The sequence below is a fragment of the Typopeltis vanoorti genome, chromosome 5 (genome assembly GCF_054136105.1).
Source record: "Typopeltis vanoorti isolate ZY-2024b chromosome 5, IOZ_Tvanoo_1.0, whole genome shotgun sequence".
Classification (NCBI taxonomy): domain Eukaryota; kingdom Metazoa; phylum Arthropoda; class Arachnida; order Uropygi; family Thelyphonidae; genus Typopeltis; species Typopeltis vanoorti.
This window is the reverse complement of record NC_143553.1, coordinates 23,669,637-23,692,361: the sequence shown is the minus strand read 5'-3', so window position 1 is coordinate 23,692,361 and position 22,725 is coordinate 23,669,637. Positions and strand designations below refer to the sequence as shown.

Genomic DNA, 22,725 nt, shown 5'->3' with positions numbered 1-22,725 from the left:
TTCAGTTAATCAAATTTATATGCATTCTTTTTAGTTTATTGAAAATAAAAGTCAACATTTCCATAATAACTCATTTTAATGAAATAAAAATAACACAGCATTGGTATACATATATTTGCATTTAAAAAAGTATAAAAATAAATCGGTTTAAATTTAAAAAAATAATAATAATAGCTAAAAGTTTTTTTTTTTTCTGGCTTTGGTTTTAGCAAATATATATATATAATGTCATCATAATTAATCGAGTCCATTACATATGATTCAATGCATAATAATGACAGGTCACTTTTTTTTGGTGAAAGTTGAATGTTAAATAATTTTTTATTTGTTTCACACACTGAAAATGAGCGTTCAGCACTTGCATTTTAAATAGGCATCATCAAAAATATTTTTAAAACTGTTTCCACCTTCGGAAAAGTAACCCATGACCCAAGTAACCTTAACCCATCGTTTATAAATTTGTGCATATTTTTAAATGAAGAATTTTCTTCTTATAGCATTATTAAAAATTGCTTAACTTCATCAATAATTTTTTCTGAGTTAATATCAGTCCCATAAGTTTTTAAAATTTTGTTAATACTAGTCTTGTACTTGTCTTGATCTAATTCTTTCTTCAAAAAATGTCAAACATATCTAATATGTCTAAATAGTTTTTTTGCTCTTCCATTAATTTTCAAATTAGCTTATTGCAAATGACATTAAAAGTATTAACAATGAAATTTTCTTTCCCATGTAATATAATCTCATCGTTAGATTGTGAAACTTCGTCACACATTTTTTTTCGTTTTTTTCACTCTTTCCTTCTCATCTTTAAATTTTATCTCATCTGATAACAAATTCGCTTCTTCATTTAAAGCAGCAAAATTATTCCTTATATCATAAATAAAACCAACTAAAGACTGTAACAAATTATTACTAACAACAAATCCATATAGGGATCTTGAAGAGATTTACTAGTAGCATTTATTCATTGTAAAATTTTGTCCCACACGTTAAAATTTCTGTTTCTGAATTGTCAAAATGTTCAGCCAATGATGAGCTCTCTAATTCAGAAATAGGTTTTTCAGGAGAAGAAATGAATAGTTCAAGTAATGCCTCTTTAACATTTCAATGTCAATATAGCATCAGCTCTTGTGGACCACCTCGTTTCACTTAATCTTTTAACTGTTAAAAATTTTTTTTCTAAATGTTTAAGAAGTATACCCCATCTTGTTGAAGATGAAAAGTAATTATATATGTTTTGAATAAAACAAAAATATTGCACTGCCTCCGGACAAGATTCCACGGCATAATTGTCAATTAAATTTAAGGAATGACTAGAGCAGAATTTCTCGAACTTCTCCTATGATGGAACACTAGATTGATCATACTCGTCTCTAACCTTGGTTAGAGTCGAGTATGATCAATCTTGTATTTAATGTAAAGCTAAGTGCACACTATCACTGCAGCAGGCTGTATCACATCATAAAAATGCGACAGTGCACACTACAGTTGTGCCGGGTCGCATCGCATCACACTGACCTTGATTGTGACTTCACGTTTCCTAGAATAGATACCTCCGTACTTCACTCACATTCGGAGGTGTCAACAACCGAGGGTGGCTGTTAGCCAGCTGCTGAGTCAAAGCCAGCACTCTCTGGCCTTAATAGCACAATCCACATGCAAAGTGAGGAGCGCCTGATTTTTAAACATGTTTGAACTTGTCGCAGCATTTAAAACCATTCCAGGCTCATATTAATTTTGATAATTTTTCACGGAACACTTATTCACTTTCTGTGGAACATAGTTTGGGAAACGCTGGACTAGAGCATGGTATATAATGTGCAGAGGGACTATGTTTTTTCAGCCTGGCTTGTAAATCTGTATAGACACCTTTCATATTGACAGCGTTGTCATAGCTTTGCCCTCTGCACATTTTTAACTCCAAAGATAATTATTCTAATTTTTTTTAATACTTCCTCTTCTAAATATAAGGAATTATGTTGTGTAATACTGGTGAACCCGATAAATGTTTCTCTAATGTCAGAATTTGCGGTAACGTATCTAAATATAATAACTAGTTAGTCATTATGGGCAACATCTGACGTTGAATCGAATATTATTGCAAAATAAGCAGCTTGCTTAATTTCTGATATTAATATTTCTTCTGTTTTATTAGCTATTAATGCTATGAATTTATCACAAGTGTGGTAAGAAAGATGATTTGATCTTCCAGAACCACAGTTGGCATACAGTTTCATGTGATGTTTTAAAAAATCATCAAATTCACTTAAATAATGTAAACACGACTGGTAATTAATTTACGGAATTAACAATGCATATAAAGTATATTAATTAAAGATAACTTTAATGAATCACTTCTATATTTCGGCAATGTCACATTGCCATCTTCAGGAACATAAAGATATGGTATGTGCACTAAGGAACTAACACAGCAAATGAGGAAGAAAGTAAGAAACTAATTTTGTTCCTAAAGTCCTAATGGTGCCCTCTTGTGGGCTAATTTGGTAGTCTTGACAAGAGGGCACCATTAGGACTTTAGGAACAAAATTAGTTTCTTACTTTCTTCCTCATTTGCTTTGTTAGTTCCTTAGTGCACATACCATATCTTTATGTTCCTGAAGATGGCAATGTGACATTGCCGAAATATAGAAGTGATTCATTAAAGTTATCTTTAATTAATATACTTTATATGCATTGTTAATTCCGTAAATTAATTACCAGTTATGTCTAACCAACGTATAAGTCTTACTACTAGAATGTAAACACGATAAATAATTTCCCCCAAAATCAGAAAAAATATAATTTGTATTGCCTCTAAATGCTAGCCCTAGTTTACTCAGTAACTTAATGGTAGCTATTATTCTTTTTAAAACCTCTCTCCAATAATTTTCTTCAGATTATATTTATTTCATTAATTCAGAATCAATTCGGAATATTTACAGAACTTGATATTCTTTTGCGATATGTGCACATTGCTCATATGCTCAATAGAAATCTCGTGATCACATAAGGTTTGTGTTATATTTCTCCAGTCATTAAAACCCTTCGTTAACCTATTATTGACCACTCTCCTTTCTTGTTTGTTCCATTCGCCTTTTCACATTAAAAATGTGATTCATTTACAATTTTGACATATATTCTATTGCGTTCTGTGTATTCTTTTTTTTGTTTGTTTGTTTAAATTTTCGATGTTACCAACATTCTGAGGCATATTTATTAAAATATACTTGATAAAATGTTCATTAATACTAATTGGCCACACTGCTATATCGGTAGGATAAGATTGCTTGCTGGTAAGTACACTCCAATTAAATTTTCTTCAAAATCCTCTTGATTTGTTTCATTTACTTCTTTCTCACCTTCTATGTTTTCCACATTATTTTGATGGTCTTCATTTTTCACTTTCGTCTCCTCCTGAGACTGATACCAATGTTTCACTTTCATTCCAAGAAATATGAGGTGGTACAACTTCAGTTCTATGAAATTCTTCACTTCCTTCATTTTCAAAAGAACGTAAGAAAGACAAAATTGGTCCCTTTTGACTATTTAGCTGTTTTTCCTTTTCTCTGAGTCATTTTCTTTTACTAGCTCTGGATTCAAAATTTCTTGGCATCATTATGTGTATTATACTATCAAAACTGAAATAAATATTTATTAAATCCAAAATAAACATATAAATAAAATAAAAGCTAAAATATACAAAAAATAGAAACAGTGGTATCATGGTTTTGTTAAAATAAACGAGTATCAGTACAATAACAATAATAAATTCATTGAAAAATATATTCTTACTGATTGCGACAACTACTTTAACCTTATAATTAGGTATATACACTTGCATTCTCTTTTACAAATACTAGCCAAGCAACGGTAACTAAACTATCAGTTGTTACGCGTGCGTACAAACGACACTTAATGACCAGTCGGTTATGGCAATGTGATAGAACTTTAGAATAGAAAACTAAGGAATAGCGATAAGCTTAAAAAAAAAAAAAATCCACAATTCTATTTTTATTCTCACTCTTCTATGGTTGTGTGAAATATGTTTTCCACATACTTCGCAATGCAACAGTTCCCGTTAATTTTATATTCTAAGGAAAGAACAACGTATTTCAGATGGAGGCAGGAGGCCTCAAAAAATTTTCAGCAGCCTCTAGTGTTTATATTATGAATTTAATATTTAAAAATAAGTATTTTATTTTACAACTATAACTAGGCCATTTTTATATTGTTGTTTGTGAGGAGTAAGGTTATAAAATGTGGCCCCATAGAGAGTGAGGCCCCATGTGCCTTATGGTAAATGCGGCCCTGTATCTAGACATCTGTGGAGGTATGCAGTTACATGGAGACCATATTGATTTTAATTTTTTTCATGTCCTCAACATTAGTTAAAATAAAAATACCTGAGTGCATCATTAAGGTGAATTGTAATACATAGTGAATGAGTTTCAAATGTTTAGGATATTCTCCATCCCAATACATCCAGAAAAGGTTAAGAAATTTAGTCATCTACTGAATTATGATTTGGAAATTTTGTAAGCTATATGATTTTTTGTCATTGTGTTTGCTGTGGGAAAAGGGGGAATTACATAATATTCTTAACAATTCTTTTTACACGATATACTTTTTTGTTTAATTAAGATGAAGAACAGGTGTGTTAAATTTTGCAGCTCTATTTTCATATTTGTTTTAGCTTCTTTTTTTTATATTTTTTATTTTTAAGGTGCAGATGTTCACTTGTGCGATCATAATTTCAATACTCCACTTCATATATGTGTTCAGAATTCACTGGTTCATAATAATGCTGACACAGTGAGATCCATAATCCTTGCTGGAACAAGAGTAAATGAACCTAATCGTTTTGGAAAAATTGCTTTGCATTATGCAGCATTGTGGGGATTAGGAGAGATAACAGAAGTATTAATTAAGGTAAAAGTTTTAAACTGGTTTCTAGATAATCATCAATGGAATATGTAGTAGTTAATTTGTTGATTTTCAATCACGTTATTTTGTTTTCAACACACACTTGCAATGTTGTATTAAGAACCATGCGAATCTGTTATTTTTTGCTTAATTCAAACCAAAACGATGAAGCACAAAACTGCTTTTCAGAAATAGAAGGCCCCAGAAACAAATATATAGCAGGAACAATTCAAAATTGTAATGGAAAAATTGAGAACTTAAGTCCCAGCTTGCACCATCTGAAGATTGAGATTTGAGGTAACTATGGCTTTAGGGATGAAGGTGATCTTAGAATTTCAGTCTCCAAACTTTTGCAGAACTGTAAATTAATGCAGCCATACTTTATGTCAGGGTTTCTCAAACTGTGTTCTACGAGAAGTTCTGAAATTTGTCATTTTAGTTTTCTAAGCATTTTTCATGAATAAATATTTTATAGTAAAAATATTCTGAGGAGAATAATATTAGTGAATATGGAGAAGGCTCAGACCATTATGACCCATGCTCAGACCCTAATGACATCTGTATATCGTTAATTTTCACACATCGAAACCTTTCAACATTTGGGAAAGGGAATATCGCTGTTTATGACAGGTGATAAAAATTGCCTGCAAGCCCATTACAACAATTGGTGTTATATCTTCTGTTCTCAAAACTGAAGGAAATGACATCTGTGTTGCAAATGTCAGTGACCAAGCAGCATATTTTTAAACATGGAAGTATTCATGAATTATTTAATTTTCACACATTGAAATTTTTCAACAATCGGGAAAGAGAATACTGCCGTTAATGACTGATCATAAAAATTGCCTGCAAGCCGATTACAACAATGGGCAGCATGTTCTCAAAACTGAACGAAATAACATCTGCATTGCAAATATCAGTAACCATTCAGCAAGGAAGTATAAAGAAAATTTTTCCATTCATATTGAAGATCAAGGTAGTCTGCATCCGGTTCTCAAATCTACTGAATACTTTCTTCGCAAGTTTGTATTACAATATGTAAGTGCTTGTTCTGAAACCGGAGTGCCTTGATTTTTTTAAAAGTAATAGGAATACAGAGTTAAAATTAATATGAATAAGAGACAAGGCACTTTGTTTAATTTTCGTATTAAGAAATCTCTTATTGAAGGTGTTTGTGACGGAACATACAGTGAGTCTACCTCAAGCCTACAAAGATCTCCAGGATGTACAAAAGGAGGGGAAAACTACCAGTACACAGGAGAAAAAGTCTGCATTCACTCGTAAGTACTTATAATAATATTATAAATGTATCTGGTGATCAGAATGGGATATGTCAATGAAAATCAGCACAAATTAATTTAATGATGTTTGCCTGAAGAAACTACGATATGCTACAACATTTCATTAGTCCAGTGATTGATAACTAATTTAAATATAATTTATATTTGTCAACATGCCACACCATATACATAAGTATACTAATACTCTTTATGATTATTCCATAATTAATTATTAATACTTATGTTAATATATGAACTTTAAAAAAATTTGGAAAGGTATTTACGAGTAAATTTCTTGGGACCGGGTTTTCGGGGGGGAAAAAAAAAAATCATCTAACGCCTTTTTATTCCCGTATATAGGGAGTAGGCGAGGTGACTTTTAAAAAAAAAAGAATTCTTCTTACTCTTTTAACTAATTTTATAATTAATATCTGATTTATTTCGAACTGTTTCATTTTTGTTACTGAACATTTTATCAAATCATTCTTATTACAATTGCTTTTACATTATTTGATACGGTTTAGTACTTTTCTTACAAGTATTGTTACAATTCATATTTACTTTTGTGTGTTGCAGTCTTTTTTTACTATTTTGCATTATTCATTTACCTTTATATTATTCGACATTTCTTATTTATAATCTTGTTGTTTTTCATACTAAAGTTACCTTTACAACACAATTCTATTTGTTTTTATTATAGCTCTGACAAATATTGGAATTTGAATATTATTCAAAAAATACCCATGGAGTCTTGTTTAAAGACAGGAACTTTAACACAAGGAGGAGCAAGTACTACTGCTGACACATCTATTCGTATGATTGGAGAAGATATGGAATTGCAAACTGTGGTTTCTTCAAATGCTAATATTAAAGAACAAGAGTCATCTAAGAACAGACCAAAACGGAAGTACCATGAAAGTTATTTAAATTATGGATTTACGTGCATTGGCAATACACATGCTCCTGATGTTTTGTGTAATGAAATACTAATAAACAGTTCTTTGGCTCCAGCTAAATTTCATAGGCACTTCGAAAGGAAACACTGATTACAAAGGAAAAGATATACATTTTTTTAAGAGACGACGTGACTCGCTAGAAAAATCTAAACTTTAAATGGCTACAATTGCTACAACTGAAAATGCAACAGAGGCGTCTTTTCGTGTGAGTTACCGCATTGCACTTCATGGTGAAGCTCATACAATTGGTGAGACGCTCATTAAGCCTTGTGTGAAAGACATTGTATCATGCATGTTAAACGAGCAGGTTGCTAAAGAAATAGATGCAGTACAATTATCAAATGATACTGTTTCACGCTGACATAGAAAAAAGAGCTAATTCATCGACTTAGACTTTGCAGTGAATATTCATTGCAAAAAATGAATCTACAGATGTCACAGGACTCGCTGTATTACTAGTGTTTGTTCGTTACATATTTGATAAAAGTATTGAAGAAGATTTACTCATATGTGAATATCTACAAGAAAAGACTACCGTGGAAGATATTCAACTGTATTAATAATTATATTACAAAACAGAAAATCGGTTGGGAGAAGTGTATTGATATTTGTACAGATGCTGCTCAAGCAATGGTAGGAAAAATGAAGGGAGTTGTAACACGTATCCTGCAAGTAGCTACAAGAGCCACCAAAAGTCATTGTGTTTTGCATAGACAAGCACTAGTAACAAAAATAATTCCTACATATTTAAAAACTATTTTGGATGAATTCGTAAAAATGATCAACTATGTAAAATCTCGACCACTTCAATTCGGATTATTTAAAATTTTGTGCGATGAAATGGGTAGTGCACATGACGCACTTTTATTACATACTGAAGTGAGATGGCTATCCAGAGCAAAAGCATTATTGAGGCTTTTTGAACTTCGTACTGAGTTAATGGTCTTCTTGATGTCACATAATTTAGGACAAAATTTTATTGAATTATTAAGAAATTATTCATGGTTGATGAGTCTTGCGTATCTGGCAGATATTTTTACAAAGTGCAATGAAATTAACTTGTCATTACAAGGAAAGAATATTACAATTTTTAATACAATAGATAAAATTGCATCTTTTGATAGGAAGTTGAAATTCTGGATTTCTACAGTTGAACAGAATAATTTTGATTGTTTTCCCACCTTGCATGAATTTTTAACTGAAATAAATTCTAAAGTAAATGAAGAAGTATCTAACGTAATTTTAGAACACTTGCATGAGTTGCAATCAATCCTTTTGCAATATTTACCAAAATCTAGTGAGGATAATTCCTGAGGTTCTGAATCCATTTACAGTGACAGCTAAGCCAGCAGGCTTCAGCGCAAGTGACTATGAAAATCTAATTGACTTAATTAGTGACTCTGATTTAAAACAAAAATACAAGGAACTGCCAATAAATGATTTCTGAACAAGCGTATCAAAACTAGCTATTCTTGTTTTACTTCCTTTTACAACGACATATTTATGCGAGGCAGGATTTTCATATTATGCTGCAACCAAATCAAAGTCCAGGAACAGATTCAACGCTACACCAAATATGAGAATTCAACTTTCTAATATTGTGCCTGATATCAAAGGAGGGGTGCTTAAGGGTCAAAGCTGTATAACTGAGAGGAGACCTCCACATAGCCATTAAAGGAATGCGGAGAACCGACCAGGGCTTCTGACCTAATGTCCAATCCTCACCTTCTCGTGGTGCACCCTGTTGGGTATCTACTTTGATACTGAACGAACGAGGATGGGCTGGCAATTTGGGATTTAGCCGACCAAATTGTATTCTTATTGGTTAAACCAAAATAAAAAATGATGGTACAACATGACAAAATTTCATGCCGGCTGGGGCGTCGCCCGGTTAAACAAGGCCCCCGTTGTTTTTGCCAGGGAACCAGGGCGAACAGCGAAAAGTCAGCTACTGGAACAAATCTGAAAACAAACCCCAACTCAACATCACCAGAGTTAAAGATCGGTACTATCAACGTAAGAAGCCTGAATGGCAAAGAAATGGGGCTAGCTGAGGAATTAGATAAGTACCAGATCGACATAATAGGGGTGACTGAAACAAAAAAGACCAAAACTGGTGAGATCTTTCTGAGCAATAAATACAAAATGTTATATTCAGGCAATGACAATCAAGGAAAAGAAGGAGTAGCCATAGTATTCAACACAAAATACGAGGCTAATCTTCTTGAATGGCAGTCAGTCTCAAGTAGAGTAATGTGGGCAAATATGAGAATGGGGAACTGGACAATGAGACTTATTTGTGCCTATGGTCCCACAGAAGGTTCTACTAAGGTAGAAGTGGAGGAATTTTTTGAGGCTTTAGAAAAAGCAACTGACACAATGAAAAAGGAAAAGTTGGTCCTTGTTGGGGATCTAAATAGCAGAGTAGGAAATGATTGTGAGACATACAAAAATATTTTGGGAAAATTTGGAGAAAAGAGCAAAGCTAATAATAATGGCAAATATCTGTTGGATTTCTGCTCAGGACATGGACTGGTTATTATTAACACCATGTTCCAACATAAAAATGTGCACAAATTCACATGGAGAGAAGAGGCTAGGAATAAGAAAAGTCTCATTGACTATGTTATTGTTGATAGTGATGTTTTCTCCTTGGTGCAGGATACCAGAGTGTACAGAGGATTTGAAATTGGAAGTGATCACTGTTTAGTCTTGAGCAGGATAAAATTGAATTTCATATTGAAAAGAATAACATGTAAGAAAGTTTTAAAGCGAATAAAAGTTGAGCAGCTCTCAGATGTGAACTGTAGACTAAAATACAGAAATATTATTGAAAAGAAAATGAAAGAGTTTGAGAACAGGAATCAAACCTTGGAGATTCAGTGGCAAACTCTGAAGGAAACATTGATTGATTCTGCCAGAGAGGTATGTGGTGAGGTTGTGTGCAAGGATAAAAAAATCAGAACTCCCTGGTGGACACAGGAAGTTAAAGAGGCAGTGAAGGAAAAGAAGAAAGCATATCAAAAGTTCCTGGCAAATAAGTCAGCTTTTACTCTTACAGAATACAGAGACAAATGTAAGAAAGCTAAACAGTGTGTAAAACTTGCTAAACAAAAGTCATGGGAGGACTTTGGCAAGAATATAGAAAATAAATATCAAGAAGGTGGCAAAATATTCTGGAGGTTGTTGAAGAAGCTTAGAAATGGAGGAAAGAGTGCTGTAAAAGGAATTACAGATGATAAAGGTGAAATGAAAACAGGAGAAAAAGATATCCTTGAAGTATGGAGTAATTACTTTGAAAAACTGCTAAATGAAACAAGTAGTGATGACAGCACTGTGATAAAAAACACTGACCAGGCATGCAGTCAGGAATACATATCCATACTTGAAGTAGAAAAAGCCATCAAAGGCTTGAAATGTGGAAAGGCAGCAGGAGTAGATGATATTCGACCAGAAATGCTGAAGTATGGTGGTATAACAGTCTTACAGTGGCTGCACTGCATAGTTCAGAAAGCCTGGACAGAGGGACGAATTCCCGATGATTGGAGTAGAGCTCTCATAGTACCCATATATAAAAAGGGAAATAAAACTGAATGTGAGAATTACAGAGGTATTTCCCTACTGAGTGTTCCTGGCAAGATCTATGCAAGTATACTTGAGAAACGGTTGAGAAGAATTGTGGAAGAAAAGCTTGGTGAAGAACAAGCTGGATTCAGGCCAAATAGAGGCTGTCAGGATCAGATCTTCATTTTACGACAAATAGTCGAGAAAGCATGGGAATATAACACAGATCTGTATATAAGTTTTGTCGATTTGGAAAAGGCATATGACAAGGTGCCAAGAGAGAAGCTATTCAATACGCTGCAGTTATACGGTGTCAATGGGGCATTATATCAAGCGATACTTAGTCTTTATTTGAGTTGTGAGTCAGCAGTTAGAATTGAAGGAAGTACAGGAAGATGGTTTAATGTTAAATCTGGTGTGAGACAAGGATGTACATTATCCCCTCTGTTATTCATTATCTATATGGATCACATTATGAAGGAATGTGGTATTAAACCTGATATCAAAATTGGAGATGTTAATGTCAGCTCTTTGCTTTATGCGGATGATGTTATACTTCTAAATAAATCCGCTACAAGTCTGCAAGATTCTCTGACTAAATTGAATAGCTGTTGTAATAGATATGGTATGAAGGTCAGCAATAAAAAGACAAAGACAATGAAAATAGGCAGAATCATTGAAAATGTCAACTGTGTTGTGAATGGAGAACCTGTGGAACAAGTAAAACATTTCAGCTACTTAGGCACAATTTTTACTGAAGATGGTAAACTAAATATAGAAATAGACAACAGAATCAGCAAAGCTGGTATGGTGGGAAGTCAATTGAATAAATTCATATGGAATAAGAAAGAAATTAGTCGGAACACTAAATTAGCTGTATACAAGACAGTGTTCAAACCAATTTTAACTTATCGATCTGAGAGCTGGGTCAGAAGTAAAACACTTGACCAAAGACTAGAGACCGCAGATATGAGAGTCCTGAGAAAGATTAGAGGCGTGAACAGATGGCATCAATGGCAATATCATATTAAAAACGAGGATATTAGGAAAGAACTTGACATTGTCAGCATCCAGGAATGCATTAGCAGAGCTAATCTCAAATGGTATGGTCACTTAAATAGAATGGGAGAGGAAAGATTAGCAAAACAAGTGTTCTCTGCTAGGTTGGCAGGAAAACGACCCAGAGGAAGACCAAGATATAGGTGGATTGATACGGTACAAAGTGCCTTAGACGATAGAAATATAAGATCTGATAATGTTGGAGTCTTGACAAGTAACAGACTGATTTGGAGGAAAATTGTAGATAGGAAGTTAGTAATGATGTAATTTTTTCATGTAGTACTGTCATATCGTGTACACCCCTTGAGGGTACATGGCAGGAATTTGATGATGATGATGATATCAAAGGAATTTGTAATTCAAAGACCCAAAAACATCAGAGTCATCAAGAACTTAATTTGCAATATACGTTTTACTATTTTTATGTGTTTTGTTTTTACTAATTAACATTTGACAATAAATGATTGTTTTTTTCTTAACGCTTAGATTTACTCATTTATTTTATTTATATTTACCTAACCTACAAAACCAGCACACAGGAGAAAAAGTCTGCATTCACTCGTAAGTACTTATAATAATATTATAAATTTTTCGTGATCAGAATGGGATACATCAATGAAAATCAGCACAAATTAATTTAATAATGGTTTAATTGATGTGTTATTAATTAATAACACATCAATTGATGTTAATAATTAATTATTAATTAATAATTTATAATTATTAATTATTAATTAACAATTATTAATTAACAATAAAATAAGCTAAATTACCAATTATTTATTAATTAATACATTAGAAAATAACCAAGGTGTTCCGTAAACATTTCAGGATTTGTGAAGTGTTCTGTCATAGAAAAAGTTTGAGAAACCCTGCAGTAGAGCATAACCAGGTGGAAAAGAAAATCAAGTTATGAACATTGGTATCTCTAAGAAAGATGTATTTCCTATTAGGAAACTTGAATTGGAGAAAATCATTTGCAGTAAGGAAATTAGAAAGCTCAAATTGGTTGTGACCATGTTAGGAGACTGATACAGGCAAGTTTAATACATTGATGCAAATAGATTTTTAGCCAAGGAACATCAAATTAGGATATTGTAATATGGGGAACCTCTGATATTTTCAACCACACATACGTCCTTGAGGGAAAAAAAAAGTAATAATCAAAGATTAACAACTGAAGAAGCTGAAATTATGAATTGCTGTTAGAATTCCAAGCTGTACAGCTAGGAATCGGCAATAAGCTTCATTGAGATGAACACACGCATTTCTTAAATGGATCTTGGAAACCTCTAGAATTTTTGTGTTTTTCTGCATGTAATCTCTTTGCTTGACTTTTGACTGCTGTTTGAGTTTGAAATTAGGAGAAATATAATTCACTATATGTATAGCTTAGTGAAGAGATCAGTAATATGAGGGTGGTCTGAAAAGTTCTCAGCCTAAGAATGAAAAAACGAATTTATAATTTAAAAATTATTTTTCTTTTTCAACATAATTTCCCTTAAGACTAATACATTTATTCCAGTGATGCTCCAGCACCATTATCCCGTCCCTTTAGTGGTTCTCAGTAAGATCTGCAAAATACCCGACTACAGCTGCAATCACCTCTTGATTCGAAGAAAACACTGACCAGCGAGAAAGAGTTTTAGTTTTGGGAAGAGATAGAAGTCAGAGGGAGCCGAATCTCGGAAATAGGTGGATGTTCCAGTAATTCATAGTGCAGATTCCTTAATTTTCCCATTGCCAAAACACCTTTGTGGGTAAGTGCATTGTCCTGATGAAAGAGGATTTTTTTCTTCTGCAAACTGGGTCTTTTCTCATGAATTTTTCATCTAGTCTAGTTAAAAGATCGGAATAATATTCCCTGGTTATTGTTTTACCCTTTTCAAGATAATTAATAAACAAAATGCCTTTAGCATCCCAAAACACCATGCGATGACTTTTCCTGCTGATGGAACCGACCTTGTCTTCTTTGGCACTAACAACTAGATTCTTTCCACTGTTTTGACTGCTGTTGGGATTCTGGTGTAATGGTGAATCCAAGTCTCATCCATAGTAATAAATCGATGCACAAAATCAGTTTTATTCTTATTAAAACGCTCCAAGCACTATTCAGAGATTTCATGCGAGTGTGTTTTTGATCTGCTGTGAGCAAGCACGGCACCCATCTTGCACAGAGCTTTTTCATTTGCAATTCTTCATATAAGATATGTCCTACACATTCTTTCGAAATGCCTATAATCTCAGCAATTTTACGCACTTTGACTTGCCGGTCATCCAACACCATATCGTGAGCTTGATCAATGATTTCTGGTGGTGTTACACTTTTTGGATATCCTCCATGTAGGTCATCTTCAAGTCTGGTACAGCCACGTTTAAACTCGGCAGCCCATTTCTTAATTGTTGAAAATGAAGGAGAAGAGTGCCAATAAAGTTTTATGAGCTTCGAATGAATTTCTTTTGGCGTTAAACCGTTGTTTTACAAAGAATTTTATAATCGCACGATACTCAATTTTATCCATTTGAAGGGATACAACACTTTTGCTTCAGACAGCTGTATAAAACAAACTACTTGATAGAATGACTTGCATTTTCACATGGATGCTTATGACAGATGTACCAACTTAGATAAAAAAAAATCTTGCTGATAGTGTTGCCATCTATGGTCGAGGCCGAGAACCTTTCAGACCACCTCGTAGATATCAGGTTAGTGGATTGGTAACCGACTTTTTGATAGATACCCAAGTTGTATATATATCAGGGAGTAGGAAGGTCGTGTGTATTTCCTCAGGATTTAGTACTTTGACCATTGCTTTTCAATCTTTATGTTAGTGATATTATCACTGGACTACAGGGAGATATTCAGTTGTTTGCTGATTATGTGAAGTTGGGAGGGTTATTATTAATAGTTCATATGTTTTAGTTCTTCAAGACAATTTGAATAATCTGGAAAGGTGGAAAATGAAGGGAATATCAGTTTAATGCAGCTAAATGTAAGGTTTTTAAATTTGGATCTGCACGTCCTTGTTGGAATCATACTGGAAGGGGGAAAAAAATTTTTTTTTTTTTTTTTTTTTTTGCTTGAAATGTTATGATTGAAGCAGGAGTAGATGATATTCGACCAGAAATGTTGAAGTATGATGATATAAAAGTCATGCAGTGGCTGCACTGCATAGTTCAGAAGGCCTGGACAGAGGGACGAATTCCTGATGATTGGAGTAGAGCTCTCATAGTACCCATATATAAAAAGGGAAATAAAACTGAATGTGAGAATTACAGAGGTATTTCCCTACTGAGTGTTCCTGGCAAGATCTATGCAAGTATACTTGAATAACGGTTGAGAAGAATTGTGGAAGAAAAGCTGGGTGAAGAACAAGCTGGATTCAGGCCAAATAGAGGCTGTCAGGATCAGATCTTCACTTTACGACAAATAGCCGAGAAAGCATGAGAATATAACAAAGATCTGTATTTAAGTTTTGTCGATTTGGAAAAGGCATATGACAAAGTGCCAAGAGAGAAGCTATTCAATACGCTGCAGTTATATGGTGTCAATGGGGCATTATAACAAGCAATACTTAGTCTTTATTTGAGTTGTAAGTCAGCAGTTAGAATTGAAGGAGGTACAGGAAGATGGTTTAATGTTAAATCTGGTGTGAGGCAAGGATGTACATTATCCCCTCTGTTATTCATTATCTATATGGATCACATTATGAAGGAAAGTGGTATTAAACATGATATCAAAATTGGAGATGTTAATGTCAGCTCTTTGCTTTATGCAGATGATGTTATACTTCTAAATAAATCCGCTACAAGTCTGCAAGATTCTCTGACTAAATTGAATAGCTGTTGTAATAGATATGGTATGAAGGTCAGCAATAAAAAGACAAAGACAATGAAAATAGGCAGAATCATTGAAAATGTCAACTGTGTTGTGAATGGAGAACCTGTGGAACAAGTAAAACATTTCAGCTACTTAGGCACGATTTTTAGTGAAGATGGTAAATTAAATATGGAAATAGACAACAGAATCAGCAAAGCTGGTATGGTGGGAAGTCAATTGAATAAACTCATTTGGAATAAAAGAGAAATTAGTCGTAACACTAAATTAGCTGTATACAAGACAGTGTTCAAACCAGTTTTAACTTATGGATCTGAGAGCTGGGTCAGAAGTAATACACTTGACCAAAGACTAGAGACTGCAGATATGAGAGTCCTGAGAAAGATTAGAGGCGTGAACAGATGGCATCAATGGCAATATCATATTAAAAACGAGGATATTAGGAAAGAACTTGACATTGTCAGCATCCAGGAATGCGTTAGCAGAGCTAATCTCAGGTGGTATGGTCACTTAAATAGAATGGGAGAGAAAAGATTAGCAAAACAAGTGTTCTCTGCCAGGTTGGCAGGAAAACGACCCAGAGGAAGACCAAGATATAGGTGGATTGATATGGTACAAAGTGCCTTAGACGATAGAAATATAAGATCTGATAATGTTGGAGTCTTGACAAGTAACAGACTGATTTGGAGGAAAATTGTAGATAGGAAGTTAGTAATGATGTAATTTTTTCAAGTAGTACTATCATATCCTGTACACCCCTTGAGGGTACATAGCAGGAATTTGATGTTAATGATGATAACCAAATTCTCAAAGTCTTACATTATTATTATTATTATTGTTAACACCAGACCTCCATGTAGTCAAAAGACTTATCGTGGAAAGCAAACACAGTTACACGTAAACGCCATCGAACTATGCTTTAAAGTCATTCACGACAATATCAGACAGTGCATTCCACTTACCAACCACTCTCCATGCAAAGAACCTACTCTTATTGTCCCTGCTCACATCCTCCTTATACAGCTTCCAGGGATGTTCCCATGTTTTACTCCTTTTCCCATTCCATGAAAAATTTCTTCCATGTAAATGTCTCAATCATATCCCCCCCCTCTCCCTTTTATTTAAAAGGCTTTCAAACAGCATTCCCTCAGTCTTTCCTCATACCTCACATCCCAAAGACCAGTTATGATCCTAGTCAGTCTTCTCTGGGCTCTTTCCAGCATATCCTCATCATCATGAAAAACAGGGTACCAAATCTATGCACAATAATCTATATGCGGCTGTTACGAGGCCTCATATGGATTATTGTGCATAGATTTGGTTTTAATTTGCCAAGTATACATAGTGTACTCATGACATCATACTGAGATACCATGGTATTTAGTGACTGATTAGTGACAACCATGCAGGAAGAAAGAAGGGGGAGGACTGTACAGAGACAATAAACAAAGGAATTGTTTTCTGTACAGTTATATGTATGCATCCCAATGGTCCACCTGAAAGATTACTTTGGAATATTTTTATCTTACAGCATATTGGCATTGAAAACCCAGGTAAGGAATCATTTACAGTTTCATATATAGCCGTCTGTCACTTCCTTTGGGTTTCCTTTGGAGAAAAAAAAATCTCTAAAAACAATAAAAAAAAAATTTTTCTTCAGGCAGAAAAACCTCAAGTAACTAACAGGTAATAAAAAAAAAGTAAGGAAAACAATTGGAAAGGAGGCACAGGATATGATCAGCAAAATGCTATGTAATTTGCAGATGACATAAATTTTGGCAGTAAATTTAGAACATAGTGTACATGGAAATAGTGTTAGTATGCCATTAAAAAATAACTTTGTAAAATGTTTTAAATCTGTAATTAAATTATTTCATCCTGGTGAGTGATTTTTTAAAATAGTTAGCCATAAAAAATATATGGATAGAAAATTTTTAATGGTTAACACATGCAAATACAGAAATCATATATTTGTCATACACAAGCATTTAGATACTCTGGATCTAGGTATCTGTAGAAAGTCTTTTCGCTTGGTTATCGAGTAAATTGTCATGGACAAGAAATTATATTCTTGGCTTACTACCGTATCAAAGTGGAATCAAACAAAGTTTGCATGTGAAGTATCTTTATGACTGGACTAATTTCTATATAGAGGCTAATGGCTTTGTATCAATTGCCTTAGTATCCCAATAATGCAGAGCATACATCAGGCGATTGATGTGAAGTTATTAGTCTCTATATACATGTAACCTAGTCGTGAAGATACTTCATGCACAGACTTTGTTTGCTTGCACTTGGATAAAGGATTAAACCAAGAATATAATTTCTTGGCATCTTTAATTTATAGCATAACCAAGTGGAAAAAACTTTTGGTTTTATTATTGCTGTTATATTCTATTATAAGCTGCCGTCATAGTAGCTGCTTTGAGCAAAAGCAAGCCTCAGCTAGGACTCCACAAATATATTTGTAAGGCATACATAGACAAAACCTTAATGCATTGATTAATGGTTAACACATACAGAAGGCCTAGCTCTCTGTTGATTGTGTTTTGATATGTACAGTGGCGGCTCGTGGGTTGAAATCGTGGGGGTCCTGCAACTTTCTAATTTACACCAGACTTAGTCTAATTTACACCAGAATATAACTTCTGATACAGTTTCTTACAGCACTGGTTTTTATTTTGTTCAAAAAAAAAACAAAAAAAAACCAGCTTTTGGGAGCATTCTAAAATGCAAAGCTACTACTTTTGCATCTCTTGTTATCCTAGCCAAAGGTAGACCTGATTAAAAAAGTATTGATTTCTTGGTTTCATGCAGAGTGTTGGGTCTACCTCTCCTGTGATGACCCAATTCATCATGGGAGAGTGTTTTTGTATGTATGTATGTATGTAGTGTTCAGAGGCACATTCCAGGTCATTGGTGTCTTCAAACTTCCTTCACTGAGGTGGTAGTGCATTATGACCTAATTTTAAAAGCAGCATTTCATTTAATATTGTAATATTCAAAAGATCACTAGACAGGAAATGTTTTTTTTTTGTCATATTTAATTTCTTCTTGTTAACTTAAGATGCGAACTAAAATGTTCACGTTCACCCTCTGCCATTGAGTGAAGGAATGTACTGTGTTTCCTAATGTTGAATGAATTATTACAGGATTGTATCAGCTTCAGAACTCTTTTTTTTAAACACAGAACTTAATCTCTCTTTCTCTCTAAGCTAGAGTCCTTTCCTTCATGAGAGAGAGAAGGAGAAACTAGTCTCTATCAGCTTTATCTGTCTGTAATTTTCTTTTTGAAATAATTTGATTTTGCATGGTATGGTTCCTTTTAGTCACTAGATCATAGCCATTTTTAATGCCTTCTTTCAACTTATATATATATATATATATATATATTCATATTTATATATACTGACTATAACCAAGACTAGAATAACAATTAAATTTATTCAAAATGCAACATGTTTCATCGGATTGTCCGACTTCTGCAGGCGTGGGAACATAGAAAGCAAATAAACACTATAAGAAACATCGTATCACTATACAAACGACTATTATAAAATTCAGTTAGTTTTGAACTGTAGCTACAGTCCCTGTTGAAGTTCTGTTGTTAAGCAGCTGCATGCGTCTGGTTTCACGAGTGTGCCAATATCGGATAGCAGAGACAAGTAATGGCTACTCGTCGTAAACTATTAATAAGCATCTATACCGCCGCCATCAAAACAACTCAGAAACACAAGACAATCCCAAAGGTTATCTCCTTACCATATATCAGCTTGCTCTCCACGAAACAGATGAATTTTACGAAAGTTCAACATAAAAATCTGTTTCTCTACTCTTCCTAAACCAAGATCAATTTTAAGCAAATTCAAACAAGCTCACAACCATCTACAACACCAGAGGGACATTGCCTATAAAAGAACTAGAGCAAGTGCCCTGTCAAGCCATGTACTGTTTTCAGTAAACACAAATGATGAAAGCCATGAGATAAACTGGACAACAACCTCACACCTTCATATATGCCGTAACGAGGTGAAGCATCGCATGGTTGAGTCTAAGGAAATTGTTATGGACCCTCATCACATAAATAATAACCTTAGCTATAATCTACCAGACTCTTTCAGCTCTGCTATCCAATATTGGCACACTCGTGAAATCAGATGCACGCAGCTGCTTAACAACAGAACTTTAACAGGGACTGTAGCCACAGTTCAAAACTAATTCAATTTTATAATAGTCGTTTGTATAGTGATACGATGTTTCTTATAGTGTTTATTTGCTTTCTATGTTTCCCACACCTGAAGAAGTCGGACAATCCGATGAAACATGTTACGTTTTGAATAAATTTAATTGTTATTCTAGTTTCAGTTATAGTCAGTATATAAATATGAAGTTATCCCAATACCGAGTTAATACAACAAATTGTTATATATATAATTTTTTTTTTTTTTTTGGTGAAGACTTTTTTTTTTCCCTTTTGTGTACTAAAGGAATTTTATTAAAGCAATAAGTTTGGTTAGGTATCTGCCACTGGAACCCTCAAGCATGTGGTTATCTGAACAAAGAGACTGTGTAAACCATCATTAGGCATTTATTATGCTTTCTGACATGAGAGCTCAAATGAAACTCTTGCAGATTTTAATCTAAGTAAAAAGGAATTGCCAGATTTCATATAGTGCACTGTTATCACAACTCAAAGTACAGTAATGATTTTTGTGCATCGGTGCAATTTTGAATCTTAACTCTTGTGGATTTTATCTGAAGTAAAACAGCTACAGTCTCCAATTTGAAATATAACCCACTAATAATTGTAATTTAATCCCCTTCCAAAAAAAAAAAAAAAAAAAAAGATAAGGGACTCCAGCCTGAACTGTTACAAATTCTATCAAATCAATCAAAACAAGCTCTAATCACAAATTTGGAGTACATCCTACCTTTGTTTAACTTAAAGCATCACTAGCATCTGGCCCTTGGATTCAATTAAATTCTTAAAGATTTTAATCAGATAAAATCAGCTTCAGCACCTAATTTGGCATACAGCTTCCTCATATTGTAATTCTTGTATGGTTCCACTCAGTAGCCCAAACTTAAAATTTTGTGAACTTTATCTAAACAAGCACTGTATGCAATTATGAAATTTGATATAATGCTTCTTATTACCATATAACAGTAAAGCACTATAAGACTTTAATTTTCTCCTATTCTGAAGTTTCAAATCAAACACCTGAAATTTTATCTAAAATAAACAGCTACAATCACTGAATTTGGTAGTATAAATGATTGTTCAAAGAGTTATGGGACTTATTATAAAGAAACTGGACATGCTTTCATGTAAACAGATATGTATATAGCGATGAAAAAACAAGCCCAAAGTCATTGCTTTACCTCAGTCACCCACAACACCTTGATGAATGAACAAGCACAAATTTTTTTTTGTTGTTGTTGTTGTTGTTGTTGTTTGGAGTGTCCTGATGTCAGGAATTAATAAATTGTGTATATTCATCAAATTTTGTGTTAATTTAAAGCCATTGAACTTTATCAGATGCTTGAAACAGCTTTCTGGAACAATGCCTTAAGGTGCTCAAAGAGATTCATGTGGTTCAAAGATGATTGAGCCTTCAATTGAAGATGAACTTCACTCTGGTTGACCATCTTCCTGCATCCATGATTTGGTGGCTTGTGTTTGCAAAAAAAGGGTCATCAACAATTAGCAAATTATTGTTTGAGAAGTGTTCTGTGAAAGAATGTGACAGTACATTTGAGCATGCTAAAGAAAAAGTGATTTTATTCAGTATATTGTGTGGCTTTTTCACAAATTGTGATACATTTTTTTCAGTGTTAAAATTATCCTTCAATGATGTTGCTTTTGGAGTTTAGTTGTTGTGTATATTGTATTTATTTTTGGCTTATTCTTACTGAGAGGGTGAGGTCAGAGTCAGGTGTTTTCTGTGGTAGAAGAGATAAGTTTTTGTTATTTAGTATATTTTCTTTATTTAGTATAGTATAGTTTATGGTTGGTTAAGTAAAGTTTATACTTACAGTATCGCATAAGCATAGCTTATAGTAGAGCGTTTAGTATAGTTGTAGTAGTTCCTTAGTACTCAACACTATTTGAATGATGGCAGCAGCCGCAGCTCATATTACAAATGGCATGTCACCAAGTGCTCCCTCCCCCATTTAAGGACTACATTTTGAACAGCATACCACTGGATTTTGCAGTATGCTGTGCTTGTGGTATGTACACATCCCAGCAGTTGGGTATGTGGCACTTGTGAGATGAGAGTACATATATGCGGCAAATGTAGGAAATGGGAAGAACTTTGAGTTAGAGATTACCATAACCGACCTCGGCAACATAGCATCAAAGTTGGGAGAATATCGACCAAGAGAGACGAGGAATATGATAGAGGGTGAGAATAATGAGCAAAATATAAATGAAAAAATAAGAGTGGAGAGTGTGGAAAGGTTGAATAATTGTGAAGTTTTCGAAGATAGTCTTAATTGGGAGGATGAATGGTGAGCAAGAGATAAACTGAAAGAGGAGGTGGAATGTCTCGGGAATGATTTGAGAAGTGCGAAAGATGAGATTAAGTGAATGGAAGAGATGAATACAACGTGAATCAGAGTAGGATTGAGAGAGAGTTATGGGAATGATAGAAGAGGAGAGAATAGAACATGAGGAGGGGAATGAGAAGAATGAAAGAGAGTGCTGGAACAGGGATAGAGATATGCCAAGATGGCAGGTAAGTATGCTGACCCGGTAAGATGCCGAGTGGTTAGTGTATCTGCTCTCCAGCCAAAAGGCTATGGGTTCGAATCCCACCTTGGGCTTGGATGTTTGTGACTGTCTGTGAAAATACTAGTGGTGTAGTTGGTGGATTGTGAGTGGTGGAGACAGAGTTATAGAGTAGATGCCCTTCCTTGATGAGTCATTGGACTCCCTGGAGGTGTCACGTAATAATAATAATAAAAGTAGGGGAACAAGGAGAGAAAGTGTTAGAGGGGAAAGAGTGAGGAATGCAGTTGAGCAATCAAGGAACAGTGTGTTAAGAGGTGTGATGTATGAAGACTATTATCTGTGGTGTGCAAGATAGGATGCCAGAGG

General features: G+C 34.1%; 1 protein-coding gene across 2 annotated transcripts in view; it reads left to right on the top strand.

The window, feature by feature from the left end:
- LOC150106266 (uncharacterized) overlaps positions 1 to 22,725 on the top strand; it is a 304,586-nt gene that overhangs the window by 224,063 nt on the left and 57,798 nt on the right. For both annotated transcript variants that reach the window (XM_090392286.1, XM_090392285.1), the window contains one exon: positions 4,727 to 4,932. In XM_090392286.1, the coding sequence (XP_090248412.1) occupies positions 4,727 to 4,932 (206 nt within the window). The remainder of the gene's footprint in view (positions 1 to 4,726; positions 4,933 to 22,725) is intronic.